The sequence below is a fragment of the Bactrocera latifrons genome, unplaced genomic scaffold (assembly GCF_001853355.1).
Source record: "Bactrocera latifrons isolate USDA-ARS-PBARC rearing strain unplaced genomic scaffold, ASM185335v1 scaffold_4, whole genome shotgun sequence".
Classification (NCBI taxonomy): domain Eukaryota; kingdom Metazoa; phylum Arthropoda; class Insecta; order Diptera; family Tephritidae; genus Bactrocera; species Bactrocera latifrons.
This window is the reverse complement of record NW_017537045.1, coordinates 2,081,564-2,097,688: the sequence shown is the minus strand read 5'-3', so window position 1 is coordinate 2,097,688 and position 16,125 is coordinate 2,081,564. Positions and strand designations below refer to the sequence as shown.

At 36.9% G+C, this 16,125-nt stretch overlaps 2 protein-coding genes across 2 annotated transcripts in view; both read right to left on the bottom strand.

The window, feature by feature from the left end:
- The window catches only part of LOC108972471 (sodium-coupled monocarboxylate transporter 1), a 13,643-nt gene extending 10,255 nt beyond the window's left edge, over positions 1–3,388 (bottom strand). Inside the window, exon 1 of the mRNA XM_018939073.1 lies at positions 2,898–3,388. Coding sequence (XP_018794618.1) covers positions 2,898–3,139 — 242 coding nt within the window. The 5' untranslated portion in view covers positions 3,140–3,388. The remainder of the gene's footprint in view (positions 1–2,897) is intronic.
- Positions 3,389–5,253: 1,865 nt separating this feature from the next.
- The window catches only part of LOC108972470 (probable multidrug resistance-associated protein lethal(2)03659), a gene marked incomplete at its 5' end in the record, with an annotated part of 25,364 nt that continues 14,492 nt past the window's right edge, over positions 5,254–16,125 (bottom strand). The window contains 6 exon segments of the mRNA XM_018939072.1: positions 5,254–5,691; positions 5,759–6,710; positions 6,769–6,919; positions 6,976–7,291; positions 7,670–9,571; positions 9,654–9,884. Of these exon segments, the coding sequence (XP_018794617.1) occupies positions 5,418–5,691; positions 5,759–6,710; positions 6,769–6,919; positions 6,976–7,291; positions 7,670–9,571; positions 9,654–9,884 (3,826 nt within the window). The 3' untranslated portion in view covers positions 5,254–5,417.

Below are 16,125 nucleotides of genomic sequence, written 5' to 3'. Positions count from 1 at the left end.
TTTATTTAAGTAGATGCTTATGTTTAATTATTTCTTAATTTAATATTTTTGTTTGTTTATATACTTTAAATTTTTAAATAGTGGCAACCATTTTCAAAAATAAGAACCTTAAATTTGTTTTGTTTTGTTCTTATTAACTTTGAAAATTATTAAACCGTTGGCAAAATAAATAACGAAATATTTTCAGTTGTGTGTTTGCTTAAATCTCCAATATTTTCAAAGCTTGTGGTTTATCATTTGCACTGCCTCAAAAATAGTCAAATAGTGGTAAAAGTTCCTTAAAAAATATTTTCAGTCAAGAGTTTTCATAAAGCTACTTGGTTTGGCTCCTTTTGATTTTTAAAAAAATTGTATCTTAATAAACAGATGGCAACTTTTATTAAAATATATTTACAGTTAAGAGCTTTTGTTAACCTTTTTAGTTTAGGACCCATATTGCAGTAATACATACATTCTGGCAAGAAAGTATCGGGAATTCTTCATTTCCCCCTCTCATATCCCGCTTATATGAAAGACAAAGTGAATTTTGGGTTGGTAGAACTGTTCTTAGTTATGATGCCAAAAATTAGCGCGATCTGTCAACCAGTGTGTTTACAGCAGCTGTTTATGTCAGTCGACCACAGTAGTATTTGTCGAATTTTACAAAAATTTTTAACGTATTTGTGTTAAATTTTAGGCAAACACTCAACAAATATCATTGAACAAGTACCGACTCTCCATGATTTAGCTCCATGTGTCTTTTAACTTTCTTCACACTGAAATATCCACGTCGGCTAATACGCTTCGACTTATTTGAAGACATCAAAACAAATTTGAAGCGATAGCTGAAGGCCATCTCGGAAAGTGCCTATAGCGAGAAGGGTTGACACATGTGCAACGCTTCAAATCGATAAAAAAAAATTGGGATGACGGTTGAAAATTTTTCGTTTTATTTATAAATTCCCGGGGTTTCTTGATTGAATACAAATATCCGAAACCAGATTATATGCTGTTACCAAATTTCTTGCATATATAACCAAAATATAACCACAATTATGTTTTCAATTAAATATTTTTCGGTATTTGGCTCGGTTATTCCAAAATATATTCCAAAAGAAACCAAATTAAGTTGTTGAAAGGATTCGTCAGCATTTATTCTTTTTAGCGTTACCATTTTCTAATTACATTATTTCATGTCATGCACAATGAAAACTCTATTAAAATAAATATTAAAGTAAGTTAAAATCAAAACTCGCCCTTAGCTAGGGTGGCAACTCTACTTGGCTTATTTCCCACAAACTGTTACAAATTCTAGAGAAATTGTATTAATACGCAATCACGATGCAAAATTACTCATGATAATTTCACAAGTTAAGTTTACACGTGATTGAGAACCCCCTACCGCAACTTAGCTTTAATCTTATTTAATTAAATTATGCGTAAAAGGGGGATGTTTGTATCAGCTCACGAAGTGAAGTGCTGGTCAAACATTTAGCTGATTGAAAGTGATCGATCATTTTCATGCCTTAATTTAATTCATCGTTAATTGCGCTGGCTTTCAAAGGTAATATTCTCGCAATTTTTTTCTGACCGCAGTTAGCTAAGGTTAAAATAGTTGCGGTTGATCTCCGTTCGTGCTGAAGCTTGTATAAGCTTATTGAGCACTCATTAACCTGTAGTAGTTGCGTAATCGCAAGACCGTTCTGGCCTAAAATAAGTAGCGTGCAATACAGTGAGCTTTCAGCAAGACAACGTTTTCCCTACAGTAAACTTTAACCAGACACTGTCCAATCGAATCTTGCGCTATGAGGCTAAAAATCTGGCCGCAAGTAATTTGTCGAAGTCCTTTCGATGGAAATTTGATATAATATTGTCTAAAAATTTACATTTTAACTCTCCAAATTTTGCTGGATTACGGCAGAAACATCACTAACAGCTTAACCCTAGCCAACCAACTGATCTAATTGTAGTATAATTCAAACGTCTAAGCGGATTTCTGATGGGTTAAAGTCGCTTCGACCATATACGAGTATATATGTGACCATATACGAGTATATAATATGACAGTTTAGATTGATCATAAGAAGGTTTCAGTATCACAACCGATTTGTCTTGAGCTGTCCAAGGCTGAAGTGTGAATTTGTGTGATCGAGGACCGCATTTACAATCTAAACTAAGTAAACCATCTCAAATTTATGAGGCTTAGATTGATCATAAAGAGTTTTCAGAAACACAACGGATTTTTTTTAGAGCTACATATCTATGGTTTAAGTGTGAATATGTATGTGTGATTGAGGACCCGATTTGGAAAGTGAACTAATCAAATCTCACGTAACTAAACAGTGTCTTCTAAACAAGAACACTTAAAACTTTTCATGCTTCGAATCCCAGCCAGTCTTCATTTCAGTATCGTCAAAGTAATAATTATTTTCTACATAAAAAAAATTCTTGTTAATGGTTGTAAATATGAACTGCCTAAGAGTATGAGAAACCAAATTGTTCATGGAAAAAAAATTTTCAGAGCTTTCTCATTATATCGATACTTATATTCTATCCATAAGCGGGAAGGATAACTACTTCTCTACACGTAAGCAGATCGCACTTGAATTAGTTGGGAACGTGCAGAGAGAGACTTCAGTTAAATATATTTATTTCATAAGGTCTCATAAATCACGACAAGAGATTTCTCTTTCAAACGTAAAAGTTGTGATTAGGCGTTAATGTTTTTTTCTTCTAGAACCATTAGCTTTTTTCTTGTGTCAGTTTTTTGTAGGACAATATGTCTTTTTTTTTTTGGGTTTTTTTTTTTTTTTTGTTTAAGGCACACTCCATTTTAGGGGACGTTTCTCAGGACCAAGTGGTTTAAGTTTGCGGTTTTGTAGATCTAATATCCATTAATTTCATAATTCACCACTAACCTCGCAATCAGCGACATGGCGATCGGAAAGATCTTCATATTCCTGCCGCCCACCAAGTAAGCATCCTCGGCATCCTCTGTCGTCACCGATTTGCGCGCCTTCGCCTCACGACGCATTTGCAGCGCAAAATAAATACCGATCACTGCACAGCTGGTTAGCATTAAAACGAACACCACATAATCGGGCCAGCCGAAGCGCTGCAGGCTAACGCGCACTTCGTCCACATTCATTTTAGGCAGCATGCTGAATGGCTTACAAAAGTTGAAATTGCAACTATTTTTTATTAGAAAAAGTACATAAAAAGTTTCCTTAATTCCCGTTATAAAACACTACACAAACACTTTTTTTTACTCATTTACTGGTAGAGTCCTTCGAGTATGTCCTTTTTCTAGTTTTGACACACTTCCACTTAATTCAGCACACGATCACTATATTAACCACGAGCACGATCGTTGCTTACGCGTTCGCACGCGAATTATAACTGATTTAACTGAGACCGTTACTTTGCATCTTATTACCCGTTAGTTCTAAATTTATACTAAATAAACACATATGCTGCGACATCATACGTAGTTCTCGTCGAACATCGCCTAGGTTGTTGTTGCAGTTTGCTATATTGTTTTTGCTTTCTTTTTTTTTTGCGAAGTATTACGAACACAAATTAGCCGCTAAACACGGTTGCATATTACTAAGTGGCTCGTCAAATGCTGATCAACGTACGCGCATCATGTTGTTGACAGCAAGTTGAACCTGAGGGTGTCAATTTACAGTAATTTTACAGTTATTACGTTGTATTGTCTCTAGACAGCAAGTCTTGCAGAGCTACTTGGCAATTCTAAATATTATTATACTAATAAGAATTAGCTTTGCTTTGATCGTGTGTGTTCTTCAGGCGGTTTGTGAGATTTGCTCATATGTGAACACACTCATCGAAATAAATTGTGATAATTCGGTCGAGTGTTGCTTACTAGCGCATGATCACCCTCAAACAGAGCGCGCAAGCTTCGTATGCGCTTTAAAGTAATAAACTCTCTCACGCATAACCATATATAACAGTTTGCATGCGCTCTCTGCTTGGCGCTCAGCAGTTGCTACACGCTGATTGGTCATGCGTTTGTTTACAGTGCCCGTCAAACTGTCATTTAATGGAAAGCAGTAGATGTGTAGTGAGTGTTTCTGCAGACTTTGAACTCTTGGCTATTCTTGACGTATCTGCAAATTACCAGTAGCTACTTATAGACTCTTGAAAACCCCGTTATAAACAGGAAACAGTGCATTATATATACACTTTGGAAAAGACCCAACAGTCCGTCGTCTGCCCATATTGCAACTTGGTGAATCCCACAATTGAACATCTAATAGAAAACTGCTCAACACTTAGTTTAGTACCTGATTTACTTAATAACTTCAGCTTCAGGATTAGTCGTTAAAGCCGAATTTTTTATTTGCAGTCTGGCTTTTACTTTTTCACCGCTGGTGTTATGTTTTTACTGTTTTTCATTTCTTCTAATGGTCACACGTTTTTTTTAACTTTATTCCACAACCAACTTCAAAGTAGTGAGCATCCTTGGCAGAGTTCTAATTTTCCTATAGATAGAAAGGCTTTTATCCGCATGAAACTAGCTGAAGCGTGGTACTATAATTTCTAAGAACATTTAGAAAGCCATATGGGAGACAACCAGGTATTTAATATTCAAATTAAGTCTAAAAAAGTATGTGAAATCTCAGGCATTCCTACTTACTTACTTAGCAATGTTCCTCTCATTATTTGGATGGTTTTTCTGCTGCGAGTTTTCAAGCTTTGTTGTAGACATAATCTTCATTATAAGTAATGCATTTGTTGTAACGGTTTTTCCACATTTTGATAACGGTTCGATAGTAGGAAGTATAAAGCGTTCCAAAAAAGAACTCTCAATCTCAAGCTTTTCATTTTAAGGAAATATTTTTATTGAAGTGAACCCTAAAGATTGCGCAAAAGAGGAAATTCCGCTATGAAACAAATCTCTCAAGACCCACCGTGCTTCAACTCCTTCAATTGTTCGGTCGTATCGTAGCCTAGAACGAAGATGTGCTCTTGAAAAGCGATGTCGCTTGGGAAAATCGAGCAGCTTCAGTTCTTGACCAAGCTATACTTTGTACGCTTTCAATCGACGCAAAAGGTACCAAGTCGTTCAATACGTCAGTTCGAATTTCTGAAAACGACGTCGAGTCGACTCTCTACGGTCTTCGTAAACACTCTCAGCTACGTCTGCTTATATAAAAAAGTCCACTCTTCTATTTACTACACCGCCTCTATCAATCAAACAATTAAAACTACTCGAAAATCGTATTTTATTTTTTTAATTGTAGAAATTCAATTATAAAAATTCGCAATTCTTAAATCTAAGTTTTTCCGCTTAATACCAAATACGAATATTATTGCATAAATAATAAAAAGTTAAAATAAATTCAAAGCTTCGTAAACTTTTTACCGTCGCAAAGGTTAGACGCTTCTAAAACCCCCTATCACTCTAGTTCGATTCACTCCCTTTTACCCACACGCTTTATATAGCTTTTCTCTGCCACACGATGCAGAATTTCCGCCGAGAGTCTACCGGTATTCTGCACTAGTTTGTAGAGAAACCCGTTTGTATCACGTAATAAATCATATGGATGACCAAATTCGACCAGGTGACCGGCATCGATAACCATCACTTTATCATTATCCATAACGGTATTAAGGCGATGAGCTATAGTTAGAACCGTACAGTGTTCAAAATTCGTGTGAATAGTCTCCTGTATGAGCATATCAGTTCTTTGGAAGAGATTGAGGGAGTATATTAGTATGACTGCTAAGAGCTGCTTTAAGCTCGTGAACTTACTCTGGATCCACATTGGCTGTCGCTTCGTCCATGATCAGCAATTTGTTATGCCTCAGTATGGCTCTTGCCATGCAGACCAGCTGCCTTTGACCCATACTAAAGTTCGAACCACCATCATGCAGCCGACAATTTAAGCCACCCTCCAATGTTGACACATAATCCTTTAGTTTGACGTCTTCCAAAGCGCGCCATAACTCTGCGTCCGCCTTCTCCTCAAGCGGATCGAGATTGTAACGCAGTGTGCCAGAGAAGAGCACCGGATCTTGCGGTATAATCGACACGCGACTGCGCAAATCGTGCAAACCCAAGACGCCAATGTCAACACCATCAATAGTTATGGCGCCTTCATTCAGCGCTAAGCGAAAGATGGCTTGTATAATGGAGGATTTACCAGCGCCGGTGCGACCTACAATACCGATCTTTTCCATTGAATTGATGGAGAAGCTCAACCCCTTAAGTACTGGCTCGCTTTGTTCCGTGTAGCGCAAGTAAAGATCCTTAAACTGTATTGCACCACTGCTCGGCCATGTTTCAGGCAAGACTATGACTTTAGTGTCGGTCTTCAAAGCGGGTTCTGGCGGTAGCTCAGCATACTCGATCACACGCTCTACGCTCGTCATATTATTCTCCATTTCGGCAGTCTGACGCATACCCCACTGACACATGATTATTAACGTCATGGACTGGGTAATCGCGAGACCGACGTCACCGCTGTAGAAGTCGCTATTGATTACCAAAAAGCTGAAAGTAACCGCAAGTATATAAAGCACGCAAATGAGATCGGTCCAAAAGGCAAAAGCGCGATTAACGCTGACATAGAGAAATAATGCTGAAGTGTTGGTGTTCTGATGGTTGTGGTACTCCTGATCCAAATTGTTGGTGGCATTCAGTGCGCGTATTGTAGTGAGACCCTGAAAGGTCTGATTTGTGTGCGAATATACGGGACTGCGCGCTGTAAAGTAGAAAAAATGTGAGATTTAAAGCACACCCAAGTCCTTATTTGGACTCACTTAAGCTCTCAATGCGTTTGAGACTGCGACTTGCGTTGATGTAGAGTGCTCGACAGAGGAACAGCAGCGCGATCATTACGAACGCTGGTACAAGCAGCCAATAATTGGCGAAGGCCACGATCGACAAAACCGCAATGGTGTTTGTATAAAACTAAAAGAAACTGTCAAAGATAACGAACTTTACAAAATAAGCTGAATTATGCTCACCGAGTAAGAGTCCAGCATGGCTTGCGGCAGTGCTATGTCAATGTTACTAATATCACTCGAGAATCGATTGAGTATGCGACCCGAGGCATTTGTGTTGAAGAAATGCATGCGCGCTCGTATAATACCGTTGAAGAGATAATCGTGCAGACGTAATGATATCGCCAGACAAATGTAGAAGAAACCGAAGGTGCGTACAACATATAGCAAAAGTGTTGCCAACATTAGTATCGAATAGATGATTACGATTTCCATGCGCTTTGAAGTGAACTCATCATTTGTTTCATGTAGCTGCGGCTGAGATTCCTCCCAGGTGGCCCTGTTGGATGAAAAGAGTAAAATTATTGTTTGGCTAAAAACACTAAGATCTTAAATAATTAATTGGGTATAAGTATGAGGACTGAAAACTGGCTTCTTGAGTCAGCGTCAACAAAATTGCTAACTAATTGATGGAAGGAAGACGGTTTTCTTGAGAACCTATCGCATAAAAATAATCTTATCTTGTGTTCTGCTACATAAATCTCAATTTATAGGGCGTTATATAGTACTTTTGAGACGATATTGAGCCTAATTCAATACATCCCAAATTTAGAGCTCCCGTGAATAAAAAAGGAGAGTCAATATCACTGTTTTAAGAGTCCTTCCATCGTGGGTAAAAATATACATGAAATATTTTCAAAATTATCACCTTACTCACCATCTCGCTATGAATACATCCATGCCGGCTTGGCAAGCCCGCGCTGAGATGAACAACATAAATATCACAACTATTAGCCAAGGCATGCGGAGTGCATGGAAGTACGCCACATATGTGTGAAACCGCACCGAACCTTTCATTTGTTGTTCCTTGCGTTCCGATCCCGTATCGCTAGGCAATTGGACGCTCTCATGTTTTTCCTCCGTCGGCTTAACCAACATGCTGTCGGCAAGCAATAGCTTCGGACGGTTATCCACTTTTTCTTGCGTTAAGCTTAAGCGCTTGCTGATTTTCTGCTCAAGCACTTCATAGGTGCCTTGCACTTCGATAACACCCGCTTCCATTAGTATAACCCAATCGGCCTCTTTGAGGTTATGCACACGATGTGTAACCATTAAACGTATTTTGGTACTCAGGTATTGTTGGAAGCAATTACGTAATAGACGTTTAGCTACCTGTGCATCGACCGCAGAGAGCGGATCGTCGAACACGTAGATATCGGCTTGGCGGTAGACAGCGCGAGCCAAGCTAATACGCGCCTTCTGACCGCCACTCAGACTAATACCACGTTCGCCAACTATCGTGGAATCGCCATACGGTAGCAGCTGCAGATCGCGCTCGAGTTCACAGGCATGTATGACATCTTTGTAGCGCTGTGCGTCGTAAGGTTCCACAAAGCAGATGTTGTCGCGTATGCTAGCTTCGAAGATCCACGCCGCTTGTGGCGCATAACTGATGCGTCCGTTTATTTCGACATGGCCTTTGATGATCTCCAGCTCACCGATTATGGCATTCAGCAGTGTGGTCTTTCCTGCGCCAACATTGCCAACAATACCGACGAACTGACCAGGACGTATGTTGAAACTGATGTCAGAAATGTGTTGCTTACGTTTCTCAAGTTTCGGCGAGTCCCAACTGACGGTTAGATTGTGCGCCAACACACACTTTTCAATTGCGCGAGGGTTATGTATACGTCCCGAGAAGTTACCTTTTTCTTCCTTAGCTACATCGGCGCCAAAGTTTTCAATGCCACCATCCGCAGGATTTTCATTTTGCATTAGGAATTTGACTATGCGACGCGCACACACAAAGGTCTCCGCCCAGGTGGTGACAGATAGTGGCCAGAAGTGCAGCAACGAGTCATTGAGTGCATCGTAATACGAAGAAATTATGAAAACCTTACGCGCCGAGATGAAATCACCGGTGTATACGTAAGCCACCAGACTGACGAACAGCGCAAACTTCGATATTATGTTCGTGCATTGCATGCCCGCATAAATATTCATCGAACCCTTTATGGCGCGTATTTCCTTTTTACGCGTGTTTGCTATCAGCTTTGCGAAGGACTTCTCCCACGCATACATTTTGATCACTTGTATCGCCGTGATTATCTCGTTCATCAATTTAACGCGATCATCACCGAATTCAGCGAAACGATGCCGATACTTAGCGGCCGCCTTTGCTGCCCAGGCTTGTAACGGTATGAATATTGCAATCGCCGCAATACCCACAATAGCCGGCCAGCCGATTTCCCTGTACATTATATAACCGAAAACAAGCGCCTCGAATGGTCCCTTCCATAGATCGTGAAAGAAGTAGAAAGTCGTATCAAACTGCGGCAGATCTGTGGAAAGCACTGATATCGCAAAACCGCTCATACCGCCATTGTCCGCCGTCAACGAAGAACGCAGGCATTTACGATAAATTAAACCACCACAAGCGACTCGTATGGCTGTGCCGGTTTTGAAGAGATAGAACATAAACGGATGAAAGCATAATGAGGCGATGAGTGCGCATAGCACAATACCGGTGGCGGAGAGATAGGCTTGCTTCTTGGTAATGTCAGTTTGACCGTCAGCGAAGTAGGCAACGAGCTCGCCGAGAAAGAGTGGTTGGAAGGTGCTGTGGATTGCAAGAAAACGCAGTTAAATATTGATAGTGAAAATTGCATATTATATCTCTATCTATATATCTTTTTACTCACTGCAATGTGATCTCCAATAACGAATACACGATGCACATCGGCACGAAACGCCAGCCATATGCTCTGAAGATCATATGTAAAAGATTGGGCTTCTTGCGACGCACCTCCTCTTCCCAGTATTTAACGAGTGAGCTTGTCAATAGCTTGCTATCTAAGTAAGGCACATGGTCGTAGATATCATCTGGTCCCAACTTTTCTTGGTAGCCTTTCTTAAAAACACCGCGTGTCCAACTGCAAAGAGAATGTGAGAGAAATAAAAAGTTGGTAACAAGTTAGAGCTTTTAGAGGCATATTAAGACAACTATAATAATAAGAAAGTATTATATTTGTTTGTTAGTTGAACTTATGGAACAACTTTAAAGTTTGCATGGTTTCTCCACCTAGTTATGCATGCACTATTTAGAAAAATTTTTTTCTTACATAAAGGATTTTACAATAAGGTATAAATAAAAAAAAACGGTTTGTTTATCAATGAAATTCTTTATTTCATCATCAGCAGAAGTCCAGAAGCTGAACCCATTCTTCGACGGTTTTCAAGCATAAATCGGACGACTGTGCTGCAATTTCACTTTCGATATTTGTACAAAGTTCATCAATCGTCGCTGGCTTGTTGACATGGAACATAGGCTTCATGTAGCCCCACATGAAATATTCGTCAATTAACATGTTCACCAAACTTGGTTTCAATACAAGTTGATCGATTCTGACATTCGCTGTGTGCCTAGTCCATATCATCTAATTCGGTCCAAAAATAATCGGTTATCATTGAGCGGTAGCGATTCCCATTCTCAGTAACGTGCCGGTTTTAAACATCCCGAAAGAAAAACGGCCCAATGACGCCGTTAGCCCATAAACCGCATCAAACCGTAATTTTTTCGGGATTCAATGGTGACTCATGGTGTACATGTAGATTGCTGCCTGACCAATAACGCCTACTTTCCGTTCAGACAGAAATGAGCCTCATCGCTGAAAATGAATTTTGATGGAAATCCGGTTCATTTTCATGTTGTTCCTTAGCAAAATTCACGAACAATACCAACATACGACGGTACTGGCTTCAGTTCCTGCGTCAATTTGATCTTGTAAGAATGTAGGACAAGATCTTTTCCCAAAATTCGCCACAATGACGTCACAGAGATGTTCAACGCATGAGAGCGACGTTTGATAGACTGATTTGGGTTTTTTTCCACTAAAAGCTCAATTGTTGAACTAGCTCTCTTGAAGCTGAGGCCATTGACTCCGAATTTTGGTAGTAACTTTTAATAATTTCGAGTCGTTGTTGGATCGTATATCTTTCCAAGATGAAATGGCAAACTCACTGAAGAGAAATGTCGAAAGAAATCCGATATTAATTTTTCTATAACAAAAACCCGCTTTATGTGTGGTCAATTGAGAATCACAAACCGCTGATGTCGAAAAGAGGGCTTGAAGAACTCATACTAGATTCCGTCTTTTATGATAAGTTTACGGGTTTCAACGTAGGTAATGTAAACAATTTTAGATATAATGGCTGGGTTTAGTATTGATTCTTCTTCTTCTTTGTTGGCGTAGACGCCACTTATGCGGAGCATTAATTATCAGTATCATATTTCCCACAGTTCTTATAAAATTTATTGTTAAATTTGAGATATTGTCTGAATAGTGCAGCCAAGTGTTCCGATATTGAGGCTAAATTCAGTAGTAAGGCAAGCTTGTTTCACAATAAGCACTCAAAGGGTGGTGTTAAATTTAATGAAAATAATTTAGAATGCGATACTCCACGGTTGTCATAAGTGTTGATTGCTAGACAACAAAAGTTGCCCATAAACTCGAGTTTTTCTGGAAAGGTAAACTGACTTTCCGTGCAGAACTTTAGTTGTAACTCCATAAACTCGAAAAGTGTAGTGTTTAAGTCGATTTTATGGATAAATTATTATATTGTTTACCCAATATTGGTGAGTATTGTGCCTTGGGACCAAAACTTACAGGTGTTTACTGTTAAACCCCGAAAATTACCAATAAACTCGAGTGTCCGAAAGTTAGAAACACCATTTTCGGTCAACTCGCATTGGTGGCAGCAAGATAAAAACACCATTTTTGGTACGAAAGTTGTATCTTCATAAACTCTAAATAAATAGGGTTTAGGGTGAGCTTATAGTAAATTTTTTGCATAATATTTATGAATTGTGTTATTGTTAAAAACCCGAAAATTATCTTTAAACTCGAGTTTATGGAATGTAGCAATAGTGCGACAGTATTAGTTACGATTCAATTATGTTAGTCGCGAATGTGGGCGATGCGTACTCATAACACGTGAATAATATAAAAGTTGAAGAGCTTTGGGCCACCCTGTATATATATAATAAATAGATTAAGTGTCTCGGATGTTATATAAATAGAACAAGAGGAATATACTATATGTGTATATACGCATATATATAACCTCTTAGTGCTTGATTTTGAAAAATACTTAGCGCTCAACAATTTTTAGCACTTGCACTTCAACTAAATACTTATACATAGTATGGATACGAGTATTATTCTTCAGCGTATATAATCTTAATTGCCGTTTAACAGTTATAAAAGCTCATTAGATTGTGTATTGAAAGCTCGATTAAATAGACTTGATTCACAATAATTAGTAATAACTAATATTTATATGCAATGAATGGATATTATTATCTATTAATATTTTTTTATTTTATATATTTAATTTTATCAGTAAAAACAAAGATTTATACATATATATAATCACCCAAACAAATACAAAAAGTTCTAACATATACTTTGCTATGTAAATAACCATATACCATAGGTAAATTAATATACTTGTATAAATTAGAAGTCAAGATAAGTATGCGTTAATATGTCAGTCCACAAATATACGAGTACCACGCACAGTTGTGTGCATAAGGGTGGTACTAAAAACCGGGATAAAATTTCTATAACATTTTCTGGCATTACTTAAATGTGAAATAATGCTTCTATAGCAAGTTCTGACCACATAAATACGAGTACCACGCACAATCATGAGCATTAGGGTGGTACTTAAATGTGAAAAAAAACTTGTGTAACAAATATCTAAACGCCAGCGTATATTTTAATGATGCAGAAAGCAAGACATTATATATAAATGGTGCATATCTCTTTAACTGTTTAAGACTTCAATAAAAAATAAGTCAAAATTTAAACTACTTTATAAGTACAAAAAATTTCATTTATATAAAACTCTGCTGCTAAAAATTCGTCGAGGTTACTAAAAAAATATAATTAAATACAATCTGGACTCAATAAGGTCATCGACATATAATACACCCTAATCCTCTCCAATTGACAACAAATTATGTATGTATTTACTTGTACATAAATGATAATTTCGACCATTACTTTCCGGCGAAAATTTTACGAAATTTTTTCATAAATGTTTTAAAGACCACCCTAATACGTTTTGCATTCTTTGCAGTCATTTTGAAAAATAAAGTTGAATATAAGCTTCTAGAAAATCACAATTATTATGATTAATAAATTTTTGAAGACCACCCTAATATATTTTTTTTTATAATTAAAAGTCTCGAGAAACTTATTTTTAACTTTATTTAATTCAAAATGAAATTTTCTGAACACGCCAATATGCTTTATATATTTTTTTTTGTTGGATAATAATTTTGAAAAATAAAAGTATGGAAATTTTTGGAAATTTTTAAGTACCATCCTAATATACTACTAGTATAAACATTTTAGTTAGAATATTTGAGCGACAACAAAATTGTTTATATTTATGATAGCTTCGATCATTATATTACGGTAATGTGGCTCTTAGAACAAGCCTAATGTACATACTACTTTGTAATAAAATTATTGAGTAATTTACGAAGTAACCTATCATAAATAAAAATTTAATTTTAAACTACTATAGTATATTACTGCTGATAAACTTTTAAAAATCCCTTCAGAAATGTTCAATCCCTTCAAATAAATTGATTTGTGACAGCTGACAGTGTGAGACAATAAGCCAACTGTCGAATAATTTCTGTGACACAGCACAGTTGTTGTCATTTTGTCACTACAAACTTGCTAATAATCAGTTAATTTGTTTTTAGTATTTAATATGATGAAAATATAGGGAAACACATAAAAAGAATATTTGTGAAAATCTTTGGTATTTCAAGATCGGTTTCAAAAGCGAGAATTGAAAGATAATCAAATGTGCGAGTTTACGCCTCTAGCATTCGTCTGAGAGATACTAATTTAATACTAAATACTCGCTCATAATTGAGAGTTCCAGACTGCCACTGAATGGCTCATGATCATCACGGCTTCTCACCAAGCAGCTCGCACAGTTCACTGTTAGCAGTATGATTTAGTTGACTAGCAAACAAAAATGTGTTAAAGACTTCAAAGGGAATAAATTCTCATAAAATAAATTAAAAAGAAGAAAGAACTACAGTTTAAAGTTGAAAAATAGGATACACAGCCCTTCATAAAGTGAAATAATCCGTGGTCCGACTAAGTGTGCGTAGCTTATCTTATGATCTGAGTATGACAGGAGGGAAGGAAATAGAAGCTTTCAACAATTAATCATCGATTAATATTCTCAGTAACCGGTGTCTAGGAACTGTAGTGCATTTATCTTATAGACTTTTCTCCAGTAATGAAGAATAGACCATACTCTCATAAACTTCCATGCCAACGGCCTTCGATTCTACATAAACGAAAACTACTCAAATTCTTAACCGACTAAGAACTGTCAACATTTTAACATTCTTTAATTCCATTTATGGAATATTTTATGTCGCTAAAATAAAAAAAAACTCATAAATTCATATATCGAGTATTTCTGAATCTACAAAGTATAGGATATAAATCCTTAATCTTCATTAGCGACCGAAAGTACCAAAAACCTGATCAGTCTTCTATAAAAAATCACAAGGAGAGAAAAATAGAAGGAACGAATATCAATCCCAGCATGTTGTTGTAGTAACAGAAAACATTTCTAAATTTTTTTTTTTTTTGAGAACTTAAAGTAAAGTTCTCTCAACGGTTTAAAAGGATGAGACTGCTCCCAAATATAATTGACTCCCTACGACAACGTTCAACTGGTATCAATTACTTTTAAAACCTGTGTACCACCTGTACTAGGCAATAAGAAGAAGATTTCAGGTAAAATTACAATCTGATAGAGTTCTTTATAAGGCCACAGTTCCGATATTGAGCGCCGAGTAAAGGCAAGAGATGTAAAACAAACCACAGAAAGTTCTATGTAATGTGAGATTAGAAGATGTTGATGGCTTTATTCTGAAATAAAGTTGTACAGAAACTGTACAAAAATAAAATGTTTGGTTAAAAGAGTTGAGAGATTCTGTGGTCCTAAATATCAAGACTATCACTACAAGTCAAGAGCTTTAAGCTACAAATATAAATTTAAAACTGCCTTTCTAGTTTTTGTATTAGACCTATGAATGCACAAACCGTAGTACTTCTGCAAAAAGTTACTTTATAATAATCTGCATAAATTTAAGAATTCTAACGCTCTCATGTGAACCATATATGAGCGAGTTCTTTTCCTTAGAACATCTGGAATGACCGATAGGCCATTAAAGTAGGCAACTAGTTGAAATTTCTGGAATGATATCTCGTTAGACATAATGAATGTATCCCCTATTTCTATGAATTTGACTCCACACCGCGCTGTTGAGAGAATTGTTCAAACTGGGTACAATTTCTGGAGTTTATGTTTTAGAAAGCTCTTTAAGATTATCTACAATGAAGCAATGAGTGCGGAAATGGCATGCATTCTGAGAGCGATTATGAACCAGCTAACGAAAAGTTAAAGAGGCGCATGCGTTTATTGAATAGAACTGCTTCGCAGACCCTTATATTTCAGGTAATAAGAGCTAGTCTCTTCAGAAAATCTTTAAATTTTACAATATCTCTAAAATTATCGTAAACTCCAACTAAAGATTCAGGCACAAGTGGATACTTATGTTTAGATCATCTCTGCTTTAAAGTCAATGTTTGTCTACGCACTCAGAGCATTCGATAGTGGCACTTACCGGTGTCTATAAGCTAATTAAACAACAAAAGAGAGAGGTAAGTATAGATAATGGTGTTTACCACTTCTGATTCATGATTCCATACAATATTTTATTACCTAAGTATAAAAAAGCTCACTGTACCACAAAAATTTGGGCAGGAACGTTTATGACGTATTATCAAGGCGTAATTTTCCTTAACGACATTCTTCAATCTCATTGCTGATTTCAAAAGTATAGCACGTCTACGTGAAAGTTATTATCGCTGCTGTTGAGTCTTTGTGACTTAGTTCAAATTCAAATTCAAATTTATTTCACTTTTCTTATAATATATGTATTTACAGTGAGTAATGTATATAAGTTAAGAGTACAGGCGATTTTGCCTTTTCTACTTAAAAATTGTTTGAGAATGAGCTATGATATGTTGCTATTGGTAATATAGTTTTTGTAGGGAAAAAAAT